Genomic DNA, 19,849 nt, shown 5'->3' on the forward strand with positions numbered 1-19,849 from the left:
CTGATAAACATATAATCATCTTTTTAGTGTTCATTCAAGTGTTAAGATGTTTCCAAAGTCAGAAAAGGGAACCCTCCTACACTGTCGGGGGGAATGTAAATTGGCACAGCCGTTATGGAAAACAGAATGAAGATTCTTTAAAAAACTAAAAATAGAGTTGCCATATGATCCAGCAATCCCACTCCTAGGCATATATCCAGAGAAAACTCTAACTTGAAAAGATACATGAACCCCAATGTTCATTGCAGCACTGTTTACAATAGTCAAGACATGGAGGCAACCTAGATGTTCATCGACAGAAGAATGAATAAAGAAGATGCAGTGCTTATATACAATGGAATGCTACTCAGCCATAGAAAAGAGTAAAATGATGCCATTTGCAGCAGCATGGATGGACCTATGCTGAGTGAAGTAAGACATAGAGTTGAAATAATCTATAGAGAACTGATCGTAACAGACTTCAGAATGGATGGAATAACTACAGGAGAGTGCAAAATGAAGACAGAGGTTCAACTACAGAACTATGACAATAAAAAATGTGATGAAGAGCCCAGTGGTGTGTTGTATACGAAAACTCAGTAAAATGCAAGCCTAGGAAACATGTGGAAGCCCCTTATGAAGGCATACATGAAGGCATACAGATCTGACTTTAAGAAACATTACCTTAAGGTAAAGACCAGTAAGAACTCAGGAGTGAGGGAAGGGGGGAAAAATTAGACTCTGATGTACCTGTTGAGCAGTCAGCCCCTGTCCACTTGGGATCGCAGCTGCATGTGCCAGCATCCAGAAGAAAAGTCCCATGTCCTGAGCACTGCTCCTGACATATTGGAAGTGGAGTTTCACAGTTGACTCCTCCCCAACCAGTAGAACAGTGACATTCTCCTTTTACACAGATGCCATGGCCAGAACACATGGGGTCTAAGCAGTCCTCTGAAGGCCAGAAAAAAAAAAGGCGGGGGTGGGGGGGGAGAGGTTGAAAGTGAACAGGTGTTGCCAGGACACTGAGATACATTGATTTTCCAGTATTACATTATTTATGCTATTTTCATTAGGCAATAAAATGACTCACGTAAATGCTGTGTTTGAACCAGAATATTATCAACACTTAAAAACACAGTAGGTTACCACAAAGGTTGCAATCTAAATGCAGAAGAAGGAAACCACAGATACATTCTATGAAATTATGAGCAGTGTGTAGCACTCCTACACAAGCGGGTGGGTGGACCAGAATGAGCCTTCAGTAGGGATTCCTCAGCTTTGCAAAAAAAAAAAAAAAAATTAAGAACTTTTGGTAAGTCATTCCCTGTCTTCTGAAATCGGAATCATAGCTCCCAGAAATGGCTTTTATTTGATGTGTCTAGAGGAATTTTTATATATATTTAAGTTTGGATTATTTAAGGTATTGGCTGAGGTGACTGCTGTTTCATGGAATCATATAACTGATTTCTTATAATCTCTCATTTATTCCTAAAAAACACTGAAAATGCAACATTTTAAACACAATTTAAAAATTCTTTGCCTTGTGGATTTTTCTTCTACCAGGACACTGTGACATAGTTTTCAATGCTTTAGAATATCACAGACTCAATTATATTTGACTCTGATTCTGTGAAGTCTGGAAATTTTTGGACACATTCTAACAAATACTCTAAACTATTTCATAAGTAGATTTCTATGCTTGCCTTGGGGAAAATTATTTTGTGCTTTTAACTGAGTGACTATCCCACAGGTAATGGGAAAGTTGATGTCCAAGTTTCTGATCTTCCTGCACAAATAAGATGAGACTAAAATAACCTAACCATTATGAGGATGTATGCTTTGAATTACTTTTCTAGCAATGGAAACAGACTTAGACGATCTGCCATCATTTGCAAGACTGGCCTAGTTTTAGTGTGTAGCATGTGCCATGGAATGGGCTTCCCAGGTGGCTCAGTGATAAAGAATCTGCCTGCAATGCAGGAGATGTGGGTTCCATCCCTGTGTCAGGGAAGATCCCCTGGAGGAGAAAATGGCAACCCACTCCAGTATTCTTGCCTGGAAAATCCCATGGACAGAGGAGCCTCAAGGGCTACAGTCCATAAGGTTGCAAAGAGTTGGATACAACTTAGTGACTAAACAGCAACAACAAATGTGCCATGGAATAGAGTTAAGTCTAACTAAGTATTTTATAATTAGTGTTATTGTCATTATAATTAGCCCATGATCTCAGGGTCATTAGCACAATGCTTTAATACCTGAGCTAATCAGCAAATTAACACCAGAAGGTACATCTAATTTGATCTATTCATTATTTGGAGGGAGAGGAAAAGTCTGTGTGTGTGTGTGTGTTGTATGTGTGTCCTCAGTCACTTCAGTCGTGTCTGACTCTTTGTGATCCCATGGACTGTAGCCCACCAGGCTCCTCTGTCCATAGGGATTCTCTAGACAAGAATACTGGAGTGGGTTGCCATGCCCTCCTCCAGGGAATCTTCCCAACCCAGGGATCAAACCCAAGTCTCTTATGTCTCCTGCATTACCGGTAGGTTCTTTAGTGTACAGTATTATTTCAGAAGGAGGTAATTTTGTTGCATAAAAATATATAACAATTTTAATAAATAAAATAGTATTTAACTTAATATAGGTTTATTTTTTTTTTAGAAGACCACCTTCAATGACTAGGTAAGTAATACTTAAGTCAGAGGCACAAAGTCATTTGGCTGCAGGGACCAGGTGGGTTGCATACATGAATGAGATGGGCTGGATATAAGAAAGCAGGGTGTGCTGGGAATAAGTGTCCAGTTTAAAGGAAGCTGCTGCTGCTGCGGTGTGTGTGTCTGTGTGTTGGTTGCTGAGTCATATCTGACTCTTTGCTACCCCATGGACTGTATAGCCTACCTGGCTCATCTGTCCATGGGATTCTCTAGGCAAGAATACTGCAGTGGGTTGCCATTTTCTCCTCCATAGGGGATCTTCCTGACCAAGGGATCGAACCCAGGTCTCCTGCATTGCAGGTGGATTCTTTATTGCCTGAGCTACTAGGGAAGCCCAAGTTGCTGTTAATTGGCTCCAATCATTGCTACCATGTAGGAATGTGGGCTCAGGGTCACCAGATATTTTTGTTGCTCAAGAGAGGCAGAAATTTTAAATTTTGCAAAATACATCACATTAAACAACAATGAAAACACCACTTAGTGAAACAAACAAAATCCACCCATGTGCCCATTCAGCCTGTGAGTTCCTGTTTGTGATATCTGACTTAAAACATTTTTTATTAAAAAAATTGTATTTGGAAAGTTTCTACCTTTAAACGTGGTACTCCTTGCTATCTTTGTTAGTCTATAAATTTTCTTTGTGGCCTAGAAGGCAAACTGTAGCTAAGTCCTTTTTCAACTAATTACAAAATTTAAATTAGAATGGTCTAACTTTGGTTAAATGTTTTTCAGGACAGATTGTAGATGTTGTAATAGACACCATTTTTTTTGGATGGGGTGGAAATGTGTGCATCTGTATAGCATCTGAATGTATAGCTTAAATATCATGACTGCTGATGGATCCCCATAAAAAACAGCTTCTAAAAGTAAGTCAGGAACTTTACTGCCTTGTCAAGGCCCAATGACATTCATATTGGAACAGATACAATCTTCACACCAAAATTCTACTATGGCTAATGGAAGGTGGAAAGTAAACTCTTGTTTGCTCATGGAGCAGAATGAGATTAAACCCTTTAAAATGCTGTGTAATAGTCTTAATGAGCCATCTTTAAAAAGCAATTATAGTGCATTTTCAGCAATCTATTTCCTGAACAACAGTTGTGATGAGACCATCTCCCATGGTAATGGTTTAATATTATTTCTGAAATCAGTCTTATTTGAGGAATGTGGCATGAAAAAGGTCTGATTACTAGCAAACTTATCTTTCAATGTGTCTTCTTTAAATGATAAAACTACTGCTGTTTCAAAGTATGTTTTGTAAATGATAAAATTATTGTGCATGTATGTGTAAATGCTCCTTTGGGATGAATTTTAATATAAAGGCATTGTCTTGAAACTGATTAGTGGTAAGTCTACTTCCTTAGGCAAGGAGGTCAAGTTTCAGCATGAGGTATACAAAAATAAATAATACAAAGCAATAATAATAATGGTAATTACAAATCACTCCCAAAAAAACATTTATGAAATGGTTCCAAATGTGCACAATAATATTATTTTTATTATGTGCTTTAGAGAAAGATATAGCCTAGTGCACTCTGTAATTCGAAAGCATATAAATTAACACCTAAAATCATCATGATGGAAATTTTCATCATAAAACAGTGTTAAAATGAGTGGGGCGCATGGCATTTTCCACTACTGCTCTGTAAGGGTCAGAGGTATGGCCTCATGTTATTATTAGAGGTTGTCAGAAGAGACATGAACTCCCATTGCTCCATGTACTAAGTAGACATGTGCATTTATGGTTTGCAAAGACCACTTATGTCTCTACTAGAAACACAGAATGACACCTTGGACCATTCAGTGAGAGAAAAGCCTGAAGCAATATATTAACACAGGGCTCTGACCTTCCTCGCATATTTCTCCTTTGTATCCTGGCACACAGATGCAAACTCCCATGATGCAGGTGCCGTGGCCAAAGCACGTTGGATCAATGCATTGCTCTTCTGGAACGTCGCACTCTGGCCCCTTCCAGCCATTTCGGCAGACACAGTGTCCTTTTTCATATTCTCCATTCCCACCACACAGCACAGGGCACGAATCTGAAGGTTGGCAAATGAACTTGTAATGTTCTCATAATGCTTGTAAAATCTCCAAAGAGCAATTCTCTATCGATTCTCATACAATATTTCTGGCAAAAAAATTGTACTATTTCTGACTTAGCCTTTATTAAATCGGCATGTGTTCATGATTACAAACAGAATTTACTCTTATGGGATTGAGGGAAAGATAAATTATAAAAATACCCTGAGTGAAGAAATTATTTCAAACACTTGCTTTTGATACTCTTAAACAACTATCATCATCACCATCATCATTATTATAAGTTAGGATTTTTCTCTTTTTTGGTGATTCTTCCTCAAGCAGATAAAATTCATAAAACTAGAAGGGAGGTATTCCTATTATAGAGTGCTCTCTTTCAAAAGTTGGGCATTTAGAGATTGGTACTACAGATGTCTGTGCCTATTCCAGCTGTGCAGACCTTCATTGGAACATTCACTCTGCTCTGTCATTCTTTGTCTTCTTATTAAAAAAAAAATATGGACCTCCCTGAGGGCAGGGCCTATATCTCGTCTTATTCATTTTTTTTTTCATACCAGCCATAACCTGTGCTTCTACCCCCCACCTCCTTAAGATCTATCGGAGAACTGGGAATCTAGCAAGTGCTATTGAATTCTCTGCTGAATAGAATTTAATCTAAAGAAACTGAGTGGCTGAGAAACCTGAGACGAAAGCATTAGCAGACTGAGAACTTTAAGAACCCATTGTGAACAAGCAGAAAGCATCTCTAAAGTATTGATAATAACTGTAAGCCTATGGGAAAACCCAGCATGATTTACCCACAGCTTTTCAAGAATTAAACTATGGGCAAGTCTGGTTTAGTAGTTTCAAACTTTAACTTTTGCCTTCCCAGTCTTTCCTTTATAAGCTACTCAGCCAGCTGGTGACTGTCCACCTCTTCCAGTTTACCCTAGTTTGTATAAGTGGTTATCCAAAGTTTCTCCATTATAAATGAGTTTATGAAGGGATTAGAAGTACTGAGTTGGCCAAAAGGTTTGCTTGGGCTTTTCCATAAGATGCTATGAAAAACCCTAAATTAACTTTTTGGCTAATCCAATATCATGGAGTGGTTGGTTTCAGAGGATCCAGGTATCTCAGTGGTTAGATAACCTTAGTTAAGTGATTTGACTTCTCTGATGTTATTTCTTTGCCCATTAAACTGAGATAATAGATCTATATCATAGGATTATTATACAATATATGCATTAAAAGTACCACAAAGTGTTTAGAATGGTGCCTGGCAGAGCAAGTGCTCAACTTTCGGCAGAGACCATCGGTGGTGTTGCTACTGTTACTGTCCCTCCTATCCCTCCTCCTCTTCCTATTGTTACTAATTCTAAGTTCTCAAATGACATCAAGTTCCCTAATCAATCAGTGTAACAGGGCAACCTTACCTCTAGCACAGTCAGGTCCAAGGAATCCTGGGAAGCAGTGACAATGGCCAGAGATACATTCTCCATTTCCATTGCAATTTGTCGAACAGTCATCCATTATTTCTATTAATAGAGAGAAAAAGAAGAAAAAAAGAGAACAAACCTATAGGCTGTAGAGTCTTTATTTTTTTCTAAATTGCAAAAACCCTGGGCCTATAACAATCTTTGCCCTCTGCTGTCTACAAAGCACTTACTGTCTAAAGTCAGGTGCCAAAGAGTAAGAGGTCACAGTACCAAATTATTTAAAGCACCCTAGATTTGCTGAATTGGCTATTCAAGAGTGGGACTAAAAACCAACCTCACCTCTAAAGTGCATCAAGGGTCTAGATGAGCTGTATTCTTAAAAGACATTCATGATAAAACTAAAAATGTACTAGGATTATAGGTCATTTCTCAAAAGCAAAAAGGGCTTTAAAATATAACCCAGAAAATGAAGTCCATTGTTTATTTTTCAAATTTAGGTTAGAAATTTTTCAAATTTCTTTAGCAAAGAAAAATGTCTTCTCTAGCACCTTAAAATGTTTAATCTACTATCTTGACAGCTTAAATATGATAATCAGTATTTCATTTTCATTAATAAGTGACAATGGAAAGCTTTTAAAGTAAGTGTTCATATTAAACTCACCACCATGAAAAGCATTAGAACCTAAGTATTTTGTTGAGAAATGCTTTCTTGGCTGTAAACGCGTATCAGTTCTTTGCCACTGATTTCCCTTCAATTCATTCTTAGAGAAGAATAGATTTCAGGGGGAATTGAGAAGGCTTTGAAGGTGCCCGTACATAGTTCTGGTGACATAGTATCTTCAATACAACAGAACTTTGACCAGTCTTGTGCTAAGTAACTTAATTGAAGAGGTATAAAGTTTTATAAAAATCAGTCTCTGACAATGATATTGAAAACTGTTTTTAGCTTAAAATTTTATTTGAGTGTAATAGCATTAAATTCCAAGTCCACGACCTATTATGATATGCATGCTTTACTCCTGCAGTTAAAAAAATCCCTACTTTTTCATGACTTTTTTCGTACAATTTCTATAACTTAGCACTCCTGGATTCTGACTTTTATGTTCTGGCCCATTACACTCATACTTCTCATATGTACCAGTTTTTTCTTTTCAATCCAAATCATCTACTTCATCTAGTTTCACTTGGATAAGCTATTTCCAATCAGAAGGAAATATTTTAGTAAGTAGTTTTGGTGTCTTCCACTGAACTCTGAGAATTTATAATGGGAGTTGAGAAATAGCATTTCTTCAATTGTGGCCTTTAGACCACCTACATCAGGAGGATCACCTGAAGTACTTAAAATGCAGATACCCAAGCTTCACACCAGATTTATTCAATCTCTCTCTGAGGATATTAGTCATGCTCGGTTGTTCAGTGGTGTCCAACTCTGCAGCCCCAACCACTGTAGCCTGCCAGGATCCTCTGCTCATGAAATTTTCCAGGCAAGAACACTGGAGTGGGTTGCCATTTTCTACTCCAGGGGATCTTCCTGACCCAGGGATCAAACCTTCATCTCTTGTGTCTCCTGCAATGGCAGGAGGATTCTTTACCTCTAGCAGCAGCACCATTTGAGAAGCCCCCCTCTCTGAGGATGCAGGCCAGTAATCTACATTCTAACAAATACCTCAAGTGACCCTGCAGATGAAGACTGAATTAAAGCATTGAGAACCAGTGCTTCAAAGAGCAAACTTTCATGGTTAGAGGAATTCTAATCTAGACTTGGAATTCTGCCTTGGGCAGAAGAAAAGCAAGAGGAAAAACGGGGCATCTAGTCCATTTAGGAGATCCTTAGGAAGCTGAGAATGAATCCAGTGACCTTGTGGATGGCTTTCCTATCCACAGAGGAGATTATTCTTCTGACATCCATATGAACACATTAGATTCCTTTTTGTGAGTTTACGATGGTCTGTTCTCTGATCCCTGTGCTAGAGAACTAAACTGACACACGGCATTTGCTGAAAACTGGGCTGAAAGGAATGTAACATTTGATAATAAGCTAACCACTTTTTAACTCATTAAAACATTAGTTATTTTCAGAAAATCATTCCTTTATTTAAAAGATCATTACAAAAAGGCACAAAGAGTCTTATTTCTTTTCATTCAGAGGTGGAATAATTATTATCTCTTTTCTTGTTTTGCTTTCTTGTACCAAAAAGAAGTGGCCATTCTTAAATCTACATTTGGATTTTCCCTACCCTGCACGGTTAATAGGAGACTATAGAGGAAAATTTCAAAGGTAAATATACTTGAATTTAATTTCATATCAGGTCCTATTGACAGCTTCATGGAAGCAGCCTTGTGGGAATGTAGCTACCAGAGAGAGAAAATGTTTAATAAAATTTGCTATCAAAATAAATAAAAATCCCTCTGTCTTATTGACTTATCTAAGAATTGTCCCGAGGCCCATAATGCTGCACAGAGCTTAACACCTGCAATGCAAATGAGAAGAGAAGGCAATGGAGGAGGTTTTGGAAGTTGCCACCTCCACTGGGTATCAAAGAGACATTGGGATAGCCTAGGGACTCCAGAAAAGGATGGCTACAGCAGAAACACATAAATAACTAGTGATGAAAAAGAATGTGCTTTTCTATTTATAATGGCCTCCAGGAAGTTTATCTTCTATCTTTTAAATCTTATTGCAGAATCACTTCCTAGACACCAGTTCATTAGAGTTGAGAATTATTTTAAAGTTCTATGCTTAAAACCCTGTTCTTATTCTAGAGCCTTTGGATCTGCATCTGCACTGATGATAGGTTTTGCTTCTGGCAGATTTTCTCATGGGAGAAACCAAACCTAACGAATAATCCTATGGAATGAGTATGTTCTAAATAGCAGGGGTTTGGAATCAGAGATATTGAGTGTCTCCAATATCAATATTGCCACTTGCTGGCTGTGAGACTTCTTTACTCATCCCAAGTCTCTGATTTCTTATTTGTAATATAAGTACCACTATACCTATGCTAGGCTTGTGATGAGAATCAAACAAGATAACTGAATGTAGAGAGCTTGGGGCAGAATGGCACTCCATTAATGGTATATATTATCATGTTATTGAGCTGGTTGGTGAAGACTTTGGCTTATTCATAACTTTGTCTATAAAACTAGAAAATAACATATAGTAATACAGGCTAGTTGCTCGCCTATATTAGTCACTCAATAAATGGTTATTATGCTGTTTTGATCCCTATGAGAAGACTAAATACAGTTAAGATCAATCCAACCGATTATAATATTACTACATAATAGACAAAGGAACAAATATATTATCCTCTTTTAACAATTACAAAAACATAAAAATAATGGGGAGAATTTAGAGTAAATAATTTATACACTTTTGACATTTTGGCAAATTTACTTGAATTCTCTTTAAGTGAAATTGTGGGAGAAATAAGAAACAGACTTGCATAAGGAAGAAGCAAATATGTTGTTGCATATGAAACTAAGAGCTTAATCTCTGGATAATAGGAAATTATATCTCAAAGGTTAGGTTCTTTGGGAAAGCAATTAAGGGACATGAAAAAAACTCCAAGCGTGTTTCTGGGTCTATTGATTTTTGAAAGGTTAATAGCTTAGTTAGTGTTTTAACTTGAACTTAGGGGTAAGGATAACAGGAAGAGAGAAAATCCTCTTCACAAATGTTTTAAGTCTTCTAATTGCTCTGATTTCTTAGAAGAAACTCAACCTCTCATATCTGATTAGTTTGCATTGTCAAAACTGAGTCTTGGTGGACAAATATCATGAAAGATGCAACTGTTGAATTTGCCCCCACTGAATCTCTGAGAAGCAAAACAGTGTCATGACTTAAATATATATATACATATAAATATATACATATTTCAAATTTAACAAACACTGTGTCTTTTGAAGATGTAAGATCAGTGGACCTTTTCTCTAAAGGGAAAAATCATTGGTGCATTTTTATTGACTTTCTGATTACTTTAGAGGCAAGTTTTTGATAATCTGTGGCTGGAATACCATTTTATACTGACAAAAGGTCTTTAGCATTAAGTAAAAATAGAATATAATAGTTATAAAGAGCAGATGGTATATCTATTAACAATCAACACGATAGCCTAAACATATGGTAGAACAGGTTAACTAAAGGATAAAGTGGTGAGAGTTGTATAGAAAACTGACAGCTGTAAAATATTTTCCTTTCTTTTAAAAGACATGTGTTTCAGGAAAATTCACAAAGTAAAATACTGTGTCTAAGAGTTGTATACTCTTAGGGCTCTAAATTTGCTAAAGAGTTCAGCTTTATTCATACAAAGGGTTATATAAAGGTGAATGAATTCACCCCACAAAATGACAAGAGTGAGATGTCTTTGATTAACTAGGGTGAAAATGAGTAAGAGTGTGTGTAGACGTTGTACTGAAAAGAACATTTTTTAATAGGCTCTGAGTGCAGTGAACGAGTCATTGTGATGAGTTTTAAACTGAACAGTTCTAAAGAAAGAACTCTGAATGACCCAAGTTATTATCCTTAAGACTCTTCTCTATGCTTAGGTTGTATTTTGCAATCTTAATGTTTCCAGAATCAGTTGTTCTAAAGAAGAACTGGATTGATGCTAGGTTTTCCATTTCAAAAAGGTATTTATTTGCTTTTTCTTTTTTAATAGAACTTGAATTAACAGGGCTTCTCTTGCTTATTTCCCTTCTTCATGAAGTTTTTCTTTTTTTTTTAATTAATTTATTTTTTTATTGGAGGCCTATGTAGTCTCAGTAATAGTGTTATCCAGGGTATTATTCTTGTTGAAAACATATAAAAAGGAGCATGGCAGGTATCCTAAAATAGCCGCAAATAATGGAGCATTTTAAAAATCTTAATCTGCATTTAAACAACATTACTGACAACAGCAATATAAACCTGTCTCATTGTGATGTATCCTGAGTAATGACTTTAAGACAGAATGAGCAATAAGCTTCAATAACATCTGTATCGCTTTCATCACTGTGTCTTTCTGGAGTTATGCCGTCGATTCAAAATCATAGCCAAGGCAGCTTACCAATTGCTGTAGTTAACACAAATACTTGTTCCATCTTTTTTCCATCATTGTAAAATGCCAGATACCAAGGCCCTTGGTCCATATATTCTATGAAACCTGTTTCCTGCAGTGAGGTTAAGATTAGGTTCCGAGGAGAATGCTGGGTATCATCAGAGCTCTTGGAGTCCTGTTTGACCAGTTGTTTTCCATCCATTAGCTTTACAAAATCAAACTGGAACAAATGCAAATATAGATATGAGCCATGACTTTTACCTCTAGACTGATAAACATCTCTCACATCAATTATGATACTTCAAACTTCTTTGCTCTGGAGGTGGGCAGAGTGGTACAAGAGGTAATTTATTCTTAAGTACATCTAAACCCCAAAGCATATTATTAATTCCGAAAACAAAATAACCCTCCACGATATTCATAAATGTTACCAACCTCTCAGTTTTAGAGTATTAAAAATAATTGTTTAAAAATAATAAAGCAAGATAGAGAAGAATTATTTGGTATTATGCAAGAGAATCTTGATATTTTACAAAAAGTATCTGATAGAAGATACTTGAAAATAGACATTCCGCTTGAAATGTTATCATGATCGTCATTACAAATTAAAAAGTTTTCTAGTTTTAAAACTAATAAATGAATAGTCAAAACATTCAACATAATGTACTACTTTTGTGGTAACACAATGAAATATTCAAAGACCTTGTCCTCTTTTCTTTTATCCCTAATCAGAGGACAAGAACATGGTACATGTATCCCAAGCCCCGGATGGTTACAATTCCTTATGCTACTTAGATGAAGCAGGGCCTCAAATGGGTTCATGTAGGAAGAGATAAGGGAAAGAAATTAAGGGAAATGAAGTGGCAAAGGTTTCTAGAAGGGTCTTGTAAACCATAGAGGTTTTACCTATTTAAGTTTTTCTTAACAATAATAAGGAACATGTTTTACCTACAAGACAAAACATGCCTTTTTGACTCATTTCCCTGTTGATTTGCATTCCTTTACTGGGACAACAGGTCAGGAATGTATGGAACCAGTGGAGGTGTGGGCACCAAGACTAAAAAGGAGGAGGGGGCTGGGAAGGCTCATGACCATCCTGTTCCAGGAAGCAGAACTTCAGTTGCAAGAATATTGTCTTAAACTTCCTTTTTTGAATCTGTTTTGCTAAATTCTAGTTGTTATTGCTCAATAGCATCTTTTTTTTTTTCATTCGCTTGACTGTGATTATTCTGGATATTTGTTCATTACAAAATTGTCTGCCGTCACCTTTGACTCCCACATACTTTGCAAGTCACAAACCCTGAACTATTCATCCCGCCACTCTCCGAAAGGGTCAAGAAATATCTACAATATCAAATACCTGAGTGTGCGTAGGTGGAATGTTTCTTCTGCCATAAATTCCCAGCAGTGAGTCCTTGGCTAAAGAAATATTGAATTTCAGATATATAGGATGGTGGATAGTAATCTGAAAACGCCAGAATAAGCCAGGTGGAATGGTCTGCATGACCTGTGCACCAATGTCAACTTCTCCAGTGTCTATTGCCCGTCCCTTCTGAAACACTGGTTTTAAAAATAAAGAAAATTATATTCATAATATTAGTCAGCTGATAAAATAATGGTTTTTAGATTTTCAAGAACATATATATCAAAATAGACTTACTCACCTCTTCCTTTCTCTTCACCCAACCCATCTTGTAAAACCTTATCCAAATTAACTATCTCCAAGGAGTCTTTCCCAACCAACCACTGTATCAGTCTCTCCCTCCTCTTAAGTACTATTGCACTTATTTCCATCATTTGAGTCATTTTAACCATTATTTACTAAAATTTGTCTTGGCAGCTGTAGGAGATACCTACTGCTGTATAGGAGATACAGCTATAAGTGAAAGTTAGTCGTATCTGACTCTTTGTGACCCCACTGACTATACAGTCCATGGAATTCTGCAGCCCAGAGTACTGGAGCGGGTAGCTGTTCCCTTCTCCAGGGGATCTTCCCAACCCTGGAATTGAACCGGGGTCTCCTGCATTGCAGGCAGATTCTTTACCAGCTGAGGTACCAGGGAAACCCCAGGAGATATCTCATTTACGATGGGCTTCCCTGGTGGCTCAGATGGTAAAGGAGATACAAAGATGAGTAAAATAAAGTTCTTGCTCTCAAGGAACTATGAATATAACAGAGAAAAACAGGGCAAATATGCAAGTAGCCACATTGTAAAGCAAAATACTTGCATTGGGTATACAAAGTAAGGAAAGGTATTTGATCAGAGGATACTCATCATTCCTGACTGTTTGAACCCCCCCATATTCTTTTATTTTCTTCTTAGCACTTATTACCACTTAATATGTGTTTTACTTATTTCTTGTTTATCACCTGTTTTCACCTGATAGAATATAAGGTCCATGAGGCTGTAGCTGTTTTGTTTATTGCTTTATCTGCAGTAACCAGAAGAATGTAGCTCTGTGATCAGTACATATTTATTCAATGAATAAACAAATGAGTGAATCAGAAAAGCATATTTATGGGAAGTGGTACTCAAGATGAGCCTTCAAGGATGGAAAGGATTTCAACAGATTTGAAGAATTTTCTGTGGGGAAGAATTTTCCATGTGAAAGGAACAGCTTGAACCAAAACAAAGAAACTCTATAAAGCTAAGGTGCAGGGTATGTGTATGTAGATAGAAGCAGCTGGAAGTAGGGTTAGAGGGAAAAGATGGAATGTGAAGTGTATCTGATAAGGCATTAATATCCAAAATATATAAAGAACTCGTACAACTCAATAACAAAAAAGGAAATAATCCAATCTTTAAAAATGGACAAAGGACTTGAATATATATATTTTCCAAAGAAGACATATTAATGACCAATAGATATATGAAAGATGTTTAACATCACTAATCACTGAGAAAATGCAAATCAAAATCACAATGAGATATCACCTCACTCCTGTTAGGCTGGATACTATCAAAAAGACAAGAGAGAAATGTTGGTGAGGATGTGGAGAAAAGAAAACCTTGTGCACTGTTGGTGGGAATGCAAAATGAAAGTGAAAGTCACTTAGTCCTGTCGACTCTTTGCGACCCCATGGACTATACAGTCCATGGAATTCTCCAGGCCAGAATGCTGGAGTAGGTAGCCTTTCCCTTCTCCAGGGGATCTTCCCAACCCAGAATTCGAACCCAGGTCTCCCTCATTGCAGGTGGATTCTTTACCAGCTGAGCTACCAGGGAAGCCAAAAATAGAACTACCATATGATACATTGCTACTCCTGGGTATATATCCAAAGAAATTGAAATCAGGATCCCACATTCATTGCAGCATTATTCACAATAGCCAAGATATGGAAACAACCTGAATGTCCTTCAGTGGATAAATGGATAAAAAAGATGAATCTGAAGGGCATTGTGTTTAGTGAAAAAAGGCAGACAGACAAAAGTTGATTTAATACAAACAAGAATAGAATGGTGGTTGCCAGGGCTGGAGGGAGGGGAAAATGGGGTGATATAGGTCAAAGGAAACAAATTTTCACTTATAAAAAGTTTTGAGGCTCTAATATACAGCATAGTGAATATAGTTAATGATATGGTAATATACACTTGAAAATTGCTATGAGTAAATATTAAGCATTTTCAACCAAGGACACACACACACACGCATGAGCTAACACATGTTAACAATGTGAGGTGATAAATGTTTTCATTATCTTGATCTTGGTAACCATTCTACAATATATATGTATATCAAGTCATCATGATGTATACTTTAAATATATATGATCATATTTGTCAATTATGCCACAATTAGGTTAAAAAAATCACATATTACCTGGGAAGTGCAAAGCTGGATTATCCTAAGGAATGTTACAAACATCAATTAACTTCAGATTACTATAAATTAAAAAAATCTTATTATAATTTTAAGCATAAATACTAAAAGATAAAAATTTATTTTTTTAACTAGCATAGAGAAAATAGTACTGAGATAAAAATAATTTATTCTAAATGAAGACAAGAAAGGGAAGACAGACTAGATGGGTCAATTAGAAAGCATGAGAAAGATGGAAAATAAATTTCATATATCTATATCTTTACCACCTGAGCCACCAGGGAAGCCCCATATATCTGTGTGTGTGTGTGTGTGTGTGTTAGTTACTCAGTCGTGTTCAACTCTTTGCAACCCCCTGGACTGTAGCTCACCAGGCTCCTCTGTCCATGGGATTCTCCAGGCAAGAAAACTGGAGTGGGTTGCCATTTCCTTCTCGCATATATCTATATCTATCATTAAAAATAAGGAGTCATGAACTAGACATTTGTGTTAAACAGTAAGAACCACCAATCTGAATGAAGAAGAAAAATCTAATTATATGTTTCTTATAAAAATATATCTAAACTATAAAGATTATTATTGTTTATAATAATTATTTATAACAATAAAACAAATTATTATATATTATATATACAAATAATAATATATATTATTTAAACAGATTATTATATACTAATTACTATAATAATTATTTATTATTTATAACAATGCCAAAGAATGCTCAAACTATCGCACAATTGCACCCATCTCACACTCCAGCAAAGTAATGCTCCAAATTCTCCAAGCCAAGCTTCAACAGTTCATGAACCGTGAACCTCCAGATGTTCAAGCTGGATTTAGAAAAGGAAGAGGATCCAGAGATCAAATTACTGACATCTGTTGGAACATAGAAAAAGCAAGAGAGTTCCAGGAAAACATCTACTTCTGCTTTATTGACTATGCCAAAGCCTTTGACTGTGTGGATCACAACAAACTGGAAAATTCCTAAAGAGATGGGAATACCAGACCACCTGACCTGCCTCTTGAGAAATCTGTATGGAGGACGAGAAGCAGCAGTTAGAAACATACATGGAACAATGGACTGGTTCCAAATTGAGAAAAGAATACGTCATGGCTGTATATCATCACCCTGCTTATTTAACTTATATGCAGAGCACATCATGCAAAATGCCAGGCTGCATGAAGCACAAGCTGGGATCAAGATTGAAGGGAAAAATCTTAACCTCAGATATGCAGATGACACCACCCTTATGGCGAAAGCGAAGAAGAACTAAAGAGCCTCTTGACAAAAGTGAAAGAGGAGAGTGACAAAGTTGGCTTAAAGCTCAACATTCAGAAAACTAAGATCATGGCATCCGGTCCCATCACTTCATGGGAAATAGATGGGGAAAGAGTGGAAACAGTGACATACTTTATTTTGGGGGACTCCAAAATCACTGCAGATGGTGACTGCAGCCACGAAATTAAAAGACGCTTGCTCCTTGGAAGAAAAGTTATGACCAACCTAGACAGCATATTAAAAAGCAGAGACATCACTTTGCCAACAAAGGTCTGTCGAGTCAAAGTTAGTCAAAGGTTTTTCCAGTAATCATGTATGGATGTGAGTGTTGGACTATGAAGAAAGCTGAGTGCCGAAGAATTGATGATTTTGAACTGTGGTGTTGGAGAAGACTCTTAAGAGTCCTTTGGACTGCAAGGAGATCCAACCAGTCCATCTGAAAGGAAATCAGTCCTGAATATTCACTGGAAGGACCGATGCTGAAGCTGAAACTCCAATACTTTGGCCACCTGATGCGAAGAACTGACTCATTTGAAAAGACCCTGATGCTGGGAAAGATTGAAGACGGGAGGAAAAGGAGATGACAGAGGATGAGATGGTTGGGTGGCTCAATGGACATGCTGCTGCTGCTGCTATGTCACTTCAGTTGTGAGTTTGAGTGAACTCTAGGAGTTGGTGATGGACAGGGAGGCCTGGCGTGCTGTAGCCCATGGGGTCACAAAGAGTTGGACACGATTGAGCGACTGAACTGAACTTGAACTGAACTGATAACCATAAAACAAATTATTTCCCCAGGAAGAAAAGACGCTTTCACTGTGGTAGCCCAGGTTCAATCCCTGGTCAGAGAACTTAGATCTTGTGAGTTCCCAAGTAACGTTCATGTTTCTTGGTCCTCAGCTCACACACTGAGATGCAAGGTTCTAAGAACCCTGGGAATATAGGTGTGAGGGATGCAGGAGGAGGGAGTCAAAACTTTAAGTTTGAGTGACTTAGTAGCAAAAACAGGAAACCTATAAAGAGCTGGTTAGTGTGAGAGAATGTTAGTGTATCAGGTCTTTATTATTTGTTGTCATATTTTCTAATTATTTCTGATGTACTGGCTTAATATAAGTTTCTCTGGGATTCTTTGTTATGTGATGGTGGGAACAGAAGCAGAGTGGCAAGATTGAATTGGCCTTGGTTTTGAGCAAGGAGGATTACATCTCAGGAGGGCTAGCTCAATTTGGCCTTATTTCACACTGCCTTTATATTTTTCAGCCATCAACTCCTTTTCCACACCAAACACAGTTTAAATACATACATGGTCTCTGTCCTTTGTGTTCACCAGCTATAAAATTAACAGCCCATTAAGAAACACACCTGCAGTGGCTTTATTCAGAGGCCAATGCCTTGCAGCTTTTAACTCCCTAAAGTACCTCCATTATTGCTTTTTGTGTTAAGGCCAAGAGTAATAACTATTTTAAGAATGTTCACTGTTAACTGTTAATAATAGATTTCAAATGCAATTTTGAACATAATTATGTATTACAGGACACATAATTCTGTGAAATTGACATTTATAAAAAAATACGCCCTTTGAGATCATAAATGACCAACTGAGGACCTTACTTTTCAGTGGAAGTTATTTTTTCCACGTGAGACAGAAGTTTGGTCCATAAAGGGTTGATTATACATTTAACTGTCAAGGTCCTGGAGCAGACAGAACTCTTCAATGAGCAGTACTTAACAGACTGTGTTTATGTGGACACTTCTATTCTCAACTTAATGTTCAGTTTATCCAACTGCTAGCCTCATTAGGACATTTTATCACTGGTTAAAATGCATCACTTGGTCATGCAAACAATATTATAAATATAAGACAATTTGAAATGTTTTAGGTTCAGCAAATAGTATTTTAAAGGTGCTGAAAATGTTCTCCAATGAATGTAGATGTTGTCATTTTTAAAAACTCAGGACAAAACTGGCTGATGGACATTAACCTTTTTTTTTTGACATTAACCTTTATATATGAGCCTTACCAAATGCTACACTATCTCTCTCTTCTGCATTTTATAGCATCATATATTGCATAAGGCCACTTTAATGTTATTCACTAAATCAAAAGAAACTTGTGAAGCTGTGTTGTTGGAGTTTCCTGGTTTTTAGAATTACTATATATACAAAGCATATATACATGTCATCTATAAAATGATTTTAAAAGAAGATGGTCTTACCCTTTAAGAACTGGTATCACAGTTAAGACAAGGTAGTTAAAGAGACAGGGTAACATGAATGAACATGTGGACTACAATTTAAATAAAAATAGAAAAGCAAGTTTTTTTTTTGCAGTGATTTGGTATTAGAAAAATTCTCACAGCTTGCAGATACAAAATTTCTCAGCCCCTAACCTTTTAGAGCTTAGCACATCAGAAAGGAAGGTATCTCCCTGTTAGCAATTTACTTCACTAAATAGACTGCTCCATTTTCACTTCTCTCAAACTAGTTATGGTTTACAATATAGTGATTATTGGTTAATTTATTATTTCATTAGTTTTCTTAATGTAGTTCAAAGGGGGAAACCAAAGAGAAGGAAATTACATGCAAAAAAACAATATGCAATGTGATTTCATGATGAAATTCTATATCAATATAGGTAAGTGGAATACTTTTGGACAAACTTAATGTTGACTCTGATTCTTCATTTGCAAATTGTCAGTGGCAGAGTCAAAATATAGCACTAGGGTACAGCTTTTGTAATATTCATGTTTTAACTGTCATTTAATCAGTTATTTTACTGAAGTATATCAGAAGGCCCAAGAAGATCATATTCTCCAATAACAAATGCCTCCTGTACAAATCCAACAAGAAGGGCAGAGAGCCACGCATTATATCAAACTGTGAAGTACTGTAGTTATCACAGTCTCACCAATATCCACCAATTTAGTTTGAGCTAAACACTCTCTTTATAGGTTGCAACACAGGCATCAACTGCTGAGTAGGAAAAAAAAACAATGGGAGACAGGCCAGGTTGAAGGATGGCAAACTGGTGATGGAAAGGAAAAGGTCAATCTACCTGTAAGATAAATACAGATGGAGGAACTGGTAGCAGACATCATGTGTAGTGGTTCTATTGACTAAACCAAAGTTTCATTGAAACACAGACCTGAATACTAATAATGTGATTATAATAGTGTTGTTCTTATAAGATAGGTTGTTCCTTGGAAGAAAAACTATGACAAACCTAGACAGCATATTAAAAAGCAGATATACTACTTTGCCATCAAAGGTCCATCTAGTCAAAGCTATGGTTTTTCCAGTAGTCATATATAGATGTGAGAGTTGGACCATAAAGAAAGTTGAGTGTTGAAGAATTGATGCCTGAACTGCGGTGTTGGAGAAGACTCTTGAGAGTCCCTTGGACAGGAAGGTGATCAAACCAGTCAATCCTAAAGGAAATGAGTCCTGAATATTCATCGGAAGGAGTGATGCTGAAGCTCCAACACTTTGGCCACCTGACGTGAAGAACTGACTCACTGGAAAAGACCCTGATGCTGGGAAAGATGGAAGAAGGAGGAGAAGGGG

General features: G+C 36.9%; 1 protein-coding gene across 1 annotated transcript in view; it reads right to left on the minus strand.

Moving 5' to 3' along the window:
• TENM1 (teneurin transmembrane protein 1) overlaps positions 1-19,849 on the minus strand; it is a 448,997-nt gene that overhangs the window by 277,952 nt on the left and 151,196 nt on the right. Inside the window, exons 5-9 of the mRNA XM_088834344.1 lie at positions 12,548-12,747; positions 11,197-11,407; positions 6,146-6,247; positions 4,538-4,732; positions 730-930 (exon numbers count right to left, since the gene is read on the minus strand). Of these exons, the coding sequence (XP_088690470.1) occupies positions 730-930; positions 4,538-4,732; positions 6,146-6,247; positions 11,197-11,407; positions 12,548-12,747 (909 nt within the window). The remainder of the gene's footprint in view (positions 1-729; positions 931-4,537; positions 4,733-6,145; positions 6,248-11,196; positions 11,408-12,547; positions 12,748-19,849) is intronic.

This window comes from Moschus berezovskii, chromosome X, assembly GCF_049115385.1.
Source record: "Moschus berezovskii isolate FMDL1 chromosome X, NW_MosBer_1.0, whole genome shotgun sequence".
Lineage (NCBI taxonomy): Eukaryota > Metazoa > Chordata > Mammalia > Artiodactyla > Moschidae > Moschus > Moschus berezovskii.